This window comes from Entamoeba invadens, assembly GCF_000330505.1.
Source record: "Entamoeba invadens IP1 unplaced genomic scaffold scaff_1105074726009, whole genome shotgun sequence".
Taxonomy (NCBI): domain Eukaryota; phylum Evosea; order Mastigamoebida; family Endamoebidae; genus Entamoeba; species Entamoeba invadens.
Genome location: NW_004440436.1, coordinates 1 through 10,766, shown reverse-complemented (window position 1 = coordinate 10,766; position 10,766 = coordinate 1). Strand labels below are relative to the sequence as shown.

The 10,766-nt window shown below is 28.3% G+C and overlaps 4 protein-coding genes across 4 annotated transcripts; all 4 read right to left on the bottom strand.

The window, feature by feature from the left end:
• Positions 1 to 1,300: 1,300 nt before the first annotated feature.
• EIN_293960 (ribonuclease 3 precursor, putative) lies at positions 1,301 to 2,725 on the bottom strand (the record flags this gene model as incomplete). Its single annotated transcript, XM_004257679.1, has 1 exon — positions 1,301 to 2,725. The coding sequence occupies one exon, from the start codon at positions 2,723 to 2,725 to the stop codon at positions 1,301 to 1,303; it is 1,425 nt and encodes a 474-aa protein (XP_004257727.1).
• A 319-nt stretch (positions 2,726 to 3,044) lies between these two features.
• Positions 3,045 to 4,040, bottom strand: EIN_293950 (ribonuclease DdI precursor, putative; the record flags this gene model as incomplete). Its single annotated transcript, XM_004257678.1, has 1 exon — positions 3,045 to 4,040. The coding sequence occupies one exon, from the start codon at positions 4,038 to 4,040 to the stop codon at positions 3,045 to 3,047; it is 996 nt and encodes a 331-aa protein (XP_004257726.1).
• Positions 4,041 to 4,514: 474 nt separating this feature from the next.
• On the bottom strand, positions 4,515 to 5,546 carry EIN_293940 (ribonuclease 3 precursor, putative; the record flags this gene model as incomplete). Its single annotated transcript, XM_004257677.1, has 1 exon — positions 4,515 to 5,546. One exon carries the CDS (start codon positions 5,544 to 5,546, stop codon positions 4,515 to 4,517), a length of 1,032 nt encoding a protein of 343 aa, XP_004257725.1.
• Positions 5,547 to 8,637: 3,091 nt separating this feature from the next.
• EIN_293930 (serine/threonine protein kinase-transforming protein raf, putative) lies at positions 8,638 to 10,230 on the bottom strand (the record flags this gene model as incomplete). Its single annotated transcript, XM_004257676.1, has 1 exon — positions 8,638 to 10,230. The coding sequence occupies one exon, from the start codon at positions 10,228 to 10,230 to the stop codon at positions 8,638 to 8,640; it is 1,593 nt and encodes a 530-aa protein (XP_004257724.1).
• Positions 10,231 to 10,766: the final 536 nt, after the last annotated feature.

Here is a 10,766-nt window from a genome sequence, read left to right as displayed (position 1 = left end):
TATATAAATTAGAGGGTTATAATATTGCCTATTCTGCGAATGTGAGCCATCTCCTCGTTGTTGATGTATCAATTGTTGCTGTTGTTGATAAGATAATTGTTGATGTATTATTTGTCCCTTTTGATTTGAATGTTGGTGTATTTGTTGTTGGTATTGTTGATAAGTGAGTCTGTGTTGTTGTTGGTCGTCTCTCATTCTTGGTTGGATGGACCTTGGATTTAGTTGAATGTTGGGTAGAGTTTTTTTAATGTTACTTAATGAAGGGAAATCATTTGGATCTTCTGATTCATCTTTTTTATCCGGTTGTCCAAATGTTAACATTATGTTCAAAAGTAATACAATTAACATATGACAATTCAAATGTAATTTAGATTGTTTTTTAAAAATAAAATAATGTTCAAAAATAAAAAAGTAGTTTTAATTCTTAAAAAGTTGACTTCTTATTAATTATTAGATTTTTTAACAATATAAATTAAAATTAAAACATTATTAAATGAATTATTTTAAAATTATATGATATATTTGTGATAGAATCTAAATATAACCAAATTCTATCATTTGGCTATATTTAGAAACGTGATAATAAATTAAGCAATCTGTTAAAGATTGATAATTACTCCAAATCAAATTTTACTACCTTTCAAATTATTTGGTATTTAAAATGTTATGAATTGCCATAATAAACCATAATAATCATTAAAAACGAACACATCACATTTTTATTGAAACAAGTTTAAAATAAATATAAATACAATCACAAATTTTGTATTTTTGATAAATCATGGTCGTAATATAGATAATTTATATTTTATATACAATGCATGTAATTACGATCAAATTCTTATTTTTTTTATTAAGATGGAATGATTAAAGTTGATAATTTTGAGATAATAATTTTATATATTTTTAAAAGTTAGTTTGAAAAGTAGTGATTGTGTTTTAATTGTTAAAAAAAACAATTACAAATAAAGTGTCGTGATGAAATGTATTTATATTTGATTGCTTGTTTTTATATTTTAAAATAGGATATTCTTTATATTATAACAAAATAATAATAAAATATTGATCTTTAAACATTTATCAATAAAACTAATACAGTTGATTTGATAATGAATGAGAATAGTTTATTAAATTAGAAACAACCATGATATAATCAATTTTTATAATTAATAATAAAACATATCTTAAATTCTTATGTTTTATAAATTGTAATAATAAATGAATAACTTAACCATACAAGACAGAAACGTAATAAATAAAAAACTACTAATTTGTATTCAAATTCAAAACCCATTAATTCTTAATAAAAACACTCATTTCTTGGCATGGTTTCCTTTCTTTTCAACTCTGGTGGAAATGGTTTAAACAACACATAAGGGTCACATCTTGGTTTGTCGTAAGTGTATACTCTATCACCACAATTAATAGGTTTAGGATTAAATGGATTTTTATAAATATCATAACATATTTTTATTTCGTAAACAGAAATTTGGTCACGACAAACAAATGAAGGCTCAACTCCAAATTTCTTTTTTAAAACATCTTTTAAATCTTCCAATTTGTACATTTTGTTGGTTTCTACATGTAACGGACTTTCTTTCAATAATTTCCAATATTGAGATGTGCTGTGTAAAAACAAAGTAACTTTCATATAACTTTTAGGTCCTTGTGGTCCTCTATAAACGTTAAAAGTGCAGCTCCCGTGTTTGTCCCATTGATAAGTCGCGAACCGACACAAAGAAGTTGACATCCAATATTTTTGAATATCTTTTAATAACACTTTATCCATTAATAACGAATTTTCAAAATTTTCTGGGCCATGCCAATTGAGACAACAAAACAAATTTCGATTAATGTGCAAATGTGGCCAAAATCCATGAATCATAAATTCTTCTTCAAGTTGTTCAGTTTCTTTTGGGAATGTGCATTGATCATCTGAACATTTTTCTCCTGGCCAATATTCTGAATATACCATATAATCATGTCTTTGGGATTTTTTATAAGTTGGGCACATGTTGTAACTATTGAGTTTTTTCAACAGTTCTTTAATGGGGATAATTTCAGGTGGCACAGGATTTAATGGGAAAGTGTGTTCTGTATGTAAAATCGGTTTATGGAAAATCTTTTTCTTGATTTCTGTTGTTTCTTTCTGTTGTATTTGTGAAGGTTGGTGAATTGGTGTTTGGGTTTGTATGGTTTTTGGTCTCACAACTTGTTGTTGAGACGCAGAATGAAGAAACTTAGTTGTTGGATCACTTTGGGGTATTGGAAAAGATGGCAGTTGTAATGGAGGGATGATTTTTCTTTGTAAATCCTTTGTTTGAAATTGAGGAGTAATTTGATGTTGACTTTTAACTTCAATTTTTGATTTTTCGTGATAAATGGGTGGAAATTTTTGTTGTGAAACTGTTTGAAAATGTTGTTCCTCCTTTTCTTTTTCTTTTTCTTTTTGTCTAGTTTCTGTATGTTGTTCGAATTGTCTTTGGATTCTGGGAGGAATAAAAGATGGCGGTTTTGGTTCAAAAGGTTGCGGTCTTTGAAATCTTCCACCACCTCTTTGTTCCCTTCCTCTAAATCTTGGTGGAAGATTTCTTGGTTGTCTGGGATAGCGAGGTAGTGTTTCTTGTAATGGTTTCAAAGAAGGAAAATCATTCGGATTTTCAGAGTCTTCATCTTGTGAATCTGGTTGCCCAAAAGTAGATGTTATAAACAAAATTAATAACATAAAATGATATTAACAAATTCAGTTTATTAACTTCGATTTGAAAAACACAAAAATAATATACAAGAAATAGTCAGTATAATCATATATTTATATGATTTACAATATAATGATGTTGTTGTTCTATTGTAGATAAATGATCAGAAGTTATTTAAAATATAATTTAAAAAGGTTTTGAATTGAGGTAAAAAAAACCAATATAATAAAAAAAACAAAAAATATAATAATGATGATTATTAATTTAAATATTTAAAAAGTATTTATAAACAACTTTGTATTTGAATTGTTATTTGTGAATTAATGATTGACATTAATATGTTAATTAATAAGGACAATCATTTCTTGGTGCAGTGGAAGGGTCCAACAAATAGGTTGGGAAATTTTTAAATAAAACCATTTTGGAACATTTTTTCTCTTCTTCTTTTAAAATTTTTTCTGGGCAATCAATAACTTCAGGATTGAATTTATCCCCTTTTATGTTAACACATATTCTTAGTTCTATAATAGAAGTCATCTCTTTACACATAAAAGCAACTTTCCCCTTGTAAACATTTGAAATGATTTCTCTCAACTTTTCGATATCATACAATTCTTCTGTTTTGATGTTTAAATGACTGTTTTTTAGAATTTTCCAAATATCTATTCTTTTCCAAAGATTTATTGCAGTCCAAATATAATCATAAGGACCATTACTTCCTTGATAAGCTGTAAGTGCACAGGTACCGTGTTTATCGAATTGGTAAAGAGCAAGACGGCAATTATCAACTGACATCCAATATTTGTGAATGTCTTGGGATATTAAAGGGTCTGTTTGTAACCTCCGTTCAATTTCATAAATATTAAAATTGTTTCTACAACAATAAATGTTCCTATTTTGCCTTTTCTGTGGCCAAAGTCCATGGAGCCAAAATCCTTCTTTAACAAAAGGAGTTTTTAAAGGAAGCGAACATCTAAAATCATAACAACGACCACCAGGCCAATACTGAACAAACAACATATAATCAAACTTTTTTGTATAAGCATAATAAGTTTTACATGGTTGATAATAATCCAATTTTTTGATTGTTGAAGGATGTAGTTGAAACTTAAGTGGAGTTGGTTGAGCTTGTTGTTGTTGTGTTCTTGGTACTCTTCTTCTGACAACTTGTTCGTCTGATGATGGTAAAGCTTGTCGAAGTGGTTCAAGTGATGGAAATGTTGTGCCTGATGCTTCTGACTGTTTTTCGGGTTCTTTGGGTTTGTCTGGTTGTCCTTTTGTAAATAAAAAATAGAGCAAAACCAAAAGTAAAACCATTGATTTGTTTTTTAGTACAATCATATTGACTTGAATGTTATAAAAAATATTAATTTGAATAATGATTAAACAATAATTATTATATAATTCCAAAAATACCCAATTTATTACTTGAGTCATTTATAGTAAAAATAAAATTTGTCAATTTTTTTTAATAACACTTAAAATTAATTTTTTGTTGTTAATATTCAAATTATATAAAACAAAAAAAAATTTATTCAAAATTTTGCTACATTTCATGTAGTTAATTTTGCAGATAACTATTTTTTGAACCCGATTTTAAATATTGTGTAAACTGATCAAATATTAATAACATAAATTAAAATAAAAAATAATATAATTGTTATTGTTTATAAATAATAATTACAGATATTAAGTTTTAATACCTATTATTTGTCATCAAATAAAAAACAACATAAATATTAATAAATGATAAAACAAATTAAAATGAAATAAAAAACATTATTATAAAGTTATACATTGACATAATATATAATTTTAATACACGCAATTGTTTTTGGGTGCAGTCTCGATATTCAACAAATAAAATGGAAATTCCTTGAACAATACCATGTCTGCACAACTTCTTTTTTCTTCTTTGAACACCTTTACAGGACAGTCAATTGGTGTTGGGTCATATTTATTTATTTTGTGGTCATAACACACTCTTATTTCATAAATAGAAGTCAAATCTCGACACATAAACGCCACTTTTCCTCCATAAGCATTTGATATTATTTCCTTCAAATTGTCTAATTTATACAATTTGTTCGTTTCAACTTTCAAACGACTGTCTTTTAGTATTTTCCAAACATCATTTTTCTTCCATAATTCAATAGCCATTCTAAAATAGTCAAAAGGACCATCTTTACCCTCATAAGTAGTGAGCGAACATGCACCATGTTTGTCATATTGATAAAGACTCAATTTGCAAGAATCCACTGATGGCCAAAACTCTTTGATTTCCTGAAACAAAGGTTCATTTTTAATTAATTGGCTTTCAACTTGAAACACGTTAAAAGGAGACCAACAACAAAACATGTTTCTGTTCAAAATAAATTGTGGCCAAAGTCCATGAAGCCAAAAACTCTCTTTTAATTGAGGAAGTGTTTGTGGCAAAGAACATTTATAATCATAACAACGACCACCAGGCCAATACTGAACTAACATCAAAAATTCAAATTTCTTTTCGAATTTTATGTACTTTTTACATTGTGAAAATGGTCGTAATTTTTTGATTGTTGAAGGATGTAATTGAAACGTAAGTGGAGTTGGTTGAGCTTGTTGTTGTTGTGTCCTTGGAACTCTTCTTCTGACAACTTGTTCACTTGATGATGGCAAATCTTGTTGAAGTGGTTCAAGTGATGGAAATGTTGTACCTGATGCTTCTGACTGTTTTTCGGGTTCTTTGGGTTTGTCTGGTTGTTCAAAAGCGAAAGAAAGAAACCAAAAATACCAGAACACCATTTTCGTTTTTTCATATTTTAGAGTTTTTTGTATTATTAAATTTAAGTTATATATTCGCTTCATAACCAGAGGTAATTGTAATGTTTAATGTTTAAATTTAGATTTGTTATTTAAAAATAACTTAAAAATAAAAGTATTGAATCCATACACAACATTGATTTTTTGATGATAATTTCTATACTACTCTGTTTAATACAAACAACAGTCAAGATAAATTTGAATATTTTAAATAACAAATAACAATAAAAAATTTCCATTACTCAATACAAACAATTATTCCTTTGTGCGGTTTCTTTCATTGTCAAATATTCAGGAAAGGATCTAAACTTAACTTTGTTTTTGCAACTTTTTTCTTCAAGTTTTCCAACTTTTCTTGGACATTCAACTGGTCTTGGGTTGGTTTTATCTATATGAACATCATAACAAATTCTCAAATCAGAAATGTTAATACCAAATGTGCATATGAAATAAACTTCAACTTCATAAACACTTTTCCCAATTCTTTTTAAATCTTGGATATCATAAAACGTGTTTTCTTCGACTTTCAACTCACTTTCTTCTAACATTTTCCAAAAGTCGACTTCTTTTCTCAATTTTATTGTTGTACTTGTCCACTCTTTTGGACTATATACATCCTTTGAACATCCTCCGTGTTTGTCCCATTGATAAGCCGCCATCCTACACATATCAATTGAAGGCCAATACTTTTTGAAATCCGGTTCAATAACAGGATCTTCTAAAACAGTGCTTTCATAATTATTTGCGGTATAAAGACTCAGACAACAGTACAAATTTTTGTTTGCTCGATATTGTGGCCACAGTCCATGTATTAGAAATCCCTTTTCAATACTTTGTGTTCTAAAAGACAATGTGCAAACTATTTTCTTGCAAACTTCACCTGGCCATACTGGGAAAAGATCATCATTTCAAATGGTTTGATCGGTTTTATATAACCATGACACATTTGATAACTTCTTAAAGCTTTTATAAAAGGTCGAACTATTCGAGATGGAATTGGTGAAGGTATTGGTGTAGTGGTAGGATGTGCTATAACACCAGGAATGGGTGGAGTTCTGGTTTCAGTTCCTTCTTCAAAAAGTCTTCGTTTTGTTTGTTCGGGTTCGGGAGAAGCACCAGGTCGTTTTCTTGTAACCCCCGTTGATGTTGAAGGTCTTGGAGATAATTCTCCTTCTGATTCTGATGATGAATGTGGGACAAATGGTTGGCCTATTGTTAGACATATGAAATATAACAAAAAACTTAACATAAGAACAATAAGGGTTAAAAGATTATAATTAAGGAATTAAAAAAATATTTTTAACAACATTAAATAACTTGTTTAAATTTGTTTTTAAAAGTAAAAAATAATTATAATTATTTCATTAATACAATTGTTTTATAAACAATACTTTGTAATATCTTTCAATCAAAAAATAATCAAATAACTTTTTTATTTTTGGTTATTCACAAATAAAGATAAGTCATGGTTTTTAGAAAGTTAAAAATCCTAATTATTAAACTATATTTTATTTGAATAATTTGAAGTTGTTTTATTTTTTTTTATTTTATTTTTATTCCTTTTAAAATATAAAAAGTTTATTGACAAGTTATAACCATAAAATTTTTAAAATAAAAAATTTACAAAATTTCCAATTTAAACATTAAGTTAATACAGACAATTGTTTCTTGTCACCAATTCTTTTTTGGTTAAGTAATAAGGGAAATCTTTGAACATTACTTTTGCATCACATGTTTTGATTTCATACCTTTTCATTTTTAGAGGACATCTCATTGGATGAGGATTAAATCTGTCGGTGAAAGGGTAATAACATATTCTGAGGTCATAAACAGAGTTTCTATTTCGACAAGCGAAGTATACAGAAGTACCATAAACTCTTTCTATCACTGATTTTAATTCTTCCAAGTGATATAAAGTGTTTGTTTTTACTTTCAAATAACTCTCTTGTAACTCTTTCCAAATATTTACTTTCTTTCTTAGATTAATTGCTGTCCTCAAATAATCAAGTGGGTTTGAATAGATATCACTCGCGCAACTGCCATGCTTGTCCCATTGATATCCCACCAATCTACATGCATCAATAGACATCCAATAAGTTGCTATATCTCTTTCCAACTCTATATCTTCAAGCATCATACTTTCCACTTGAGTAACAGTATGTTCGTTTTCACAACAGTAATATTCGATTTTTTCTTTGTATTGTGGCCAATATCCATGAAGAAAAAATCCTTCTTCAACTTTCTCTGTTCTGTGTGATAACGTGCATATAATTCCAGAACAAACTTCACCGGGCCAGTATTGCGAAAATAACATATAATAATATGTTTTAAATTTTTTACGAGATGGATAACACATACGATAATGTGTGATAGCCACTGTAAATGGTCTGACCATGTAACTTGGCAATGGGGAAGCAACTTGAAGTGTTTTTTCTTCACTTGATTTTCGACTTCTTGTTGAAATTGTTGAACTTGAAGAGTCGGATTCATCTGAAGAAGGGTAATCTACCAATAGTTTTTTGGCACCTTGTTGTGAAGTACTTGGTTTTTCTTCTTCCATTTTTCTTTTGGGTGATTTTTTTGGTTCGGTTGTTGGTGTTTTTGGTTTTTCGGGTTGACCAAAAGATACAGAAAGTGTGATCAACAACAGAAAAATCATAACAATGTATTTAAGTAATAATATGTTTTAATTTATTTATTTATTTTTGAAATTAAAGAGGATAAAATTTCAGTTGTTTGAAATGATGATTATTCAATTATTTAGTAGATAACTATTTGAAACCAAATATATATTAAAAATTTACCATTCGACTAAATTATTAAAATCAATGACACCCATCCAACATTAACATTTCAAATAACATCGAAAAAAATCCATTAGTCTAAATTTTGGTAAAAATTTTATGTTTATAAAATTTTTAACCTGTTTTAAGAAGTTTATAATAAAAAACATTACAAACCAAAAAGGAAAAAACAACTAAAAACTTTTTATTAATCATTAAAAACAGGTCAATTAAATAACTTTGGCGTAATTATAGATGAAACCCAACTTTTCATTTTAATTGAAAATATTAAGTTTTTTATACCTATAAACGATCAATCATGTTAAATAAAAATAAAAACACTACAAATATTTTTAGCATTCCTGATGACCACAAGGTGTTTTTACAATATTTAATTCTACAAGTTCATCGATCAAATCCACAATATTGTTTTTCTTTTTCTTAGCCAATTTAGTTTCAATTGAATATTCCTTGTTTTTGTTTTCTGTTTCATACACCGCAATTCTTGTGTTCATCACACTTCTATTTTCGACTTTAGACAACGTCAAAGGTTTATGTAGTATAGTACTTGACTCTCTAATTAAAAACGTGCCTTCTTCCTTCCCTTCTAACAAAACATTTGCTTCTTCTTTTGAAATGTTTCCATAGTACCACTCCTCTCCCAACACTCTCATCATATCTTTATAATTCTCTTTCTTCTTATAATACTTCCCAAAGATACTACACAAGAATGAAAATCTTTTTTGTGATATTTCTCCCTGTTCCCCAATTTTATTTATTATTTCCTTATACTTCTTCTCTTTACTAAAACTCGTCTTAAAGTTGTTTTCAAGTATCGAAAGGAAATTTTCTGCGTCATACACCCCTTCATAAATTTGAGACTTTTTACACAGATTTTTCTCCCACCACACACACTCATCTTCGTTCATACACACTCGACTTAATAACTCAAAAATGTTCTTCAAAAGGTCTTCGATAGTCGGCCGTTTACTTGCATTTCCACTCCAACACTTTTCAATTAAAGTATCAATTTCAATAGGCGTTTCCTCAATTTGCTTCTTATATATAGTGAGTACTTGGTCGTGCATAATCTGGTCCACGTCGTCCGTCAAGAACTTTCGAGGTAATACAGGCCTTAACCCATCATCCACAAACTTTGTAAAAGTGTTCAAGTCGTCACTAAACAGATGGAAGTACTCTTCAAAGGGTCTCCTCATATAGAAAATTTCCCATATTGTTATTCCTAACGAATAAATATCACTCTCCTTCCCCGTCTTGCCTTTCCTCTTTAACACCTCTGGTGCACAATACAGTGGTGCCCCTTCTATGGTGTTCTGTTCGCCTTTGGAGACCTCTGCAAACCCCAAATCGCCAAGTTTGACATTCAAATTTTGGTCAATGAGAAAAGTTTTCGGCTGCAGGTTTCGATGCACTATGTCACAACGGGTGTGCAGCCAAATGACGCTCTGGCAACATTGGTTGGTTATCTGAAGCCTTTGCATGTAATTTAAAGTGGTGGTGAACGAAAAGTCGAGTGTCTTAGGCGAGTGGATGAGTCGATCCAAATCACCTGGAAAGTACTCAGTGACTAAAGACAAATGTTCGTTGTCAGTAAATATCCCAATTGGTTTTATTATGTTTTTGTGTTGTAAAGTTTGAAGGAGGGAAACCTCACGGAAAAATATTTCAGTCTCTGATGTCGATAATATGATGTTGATTGTTTTTACAGCAACATTCAACCCTAACATCTGCCCTTTAAAAATTGAAGAATAAGGTCCATCATATATCTTTTTATTTATCACAACTTCATTTTTATTGATCTTTAGTGATGTAATAATAGAGGACATACTTGTTTGAAAGTTATAAGTTTTTTCAAGTTTATTTTTAGAAGGAAATTGTTTTTTAAAAAAACGAAAAGGGTTTTTTGTTTTGGAGGTTATATACATAATTTTTTAATTAAAAAGGAAGTTTATTTTATTTAAATATTTGTGATATATTAAACTATTTATATAAATATAAAATGTTGGTTAATAATAATAAAATAATTTTTAATAAAATATGGATGTTATTCAGAATTGAAATTAAAACAATTCTTATAAAGTGTGCAATTATATTTGATAATAATTTTAAACTAAAATTAGACAAAAAATAATTATTATTATAATAATGATTTATAAAAAATTTTGGTGTTATTCAAATTTTGTGAATGTGTTTTTTTTGATATAAAAAACAAATTTAAGTTGATTTTTTATTCAATTAAAAGTGTTATTTTATTGGTGTTTGATATATTAATTTTATAACATTCATCAGAAAAAATATTAATTTATGGATTATTTTTAATCGTTGAAATAACAACTAAAACTGCAAATAATTATTTAATTAATGAATAATTCGAATTTTGTATAATTAATGTAATATGAACAATAATGATGACTTGCATTTAAATGAATACTCACAAAACGATTAAGCGTTTTTGTACTCT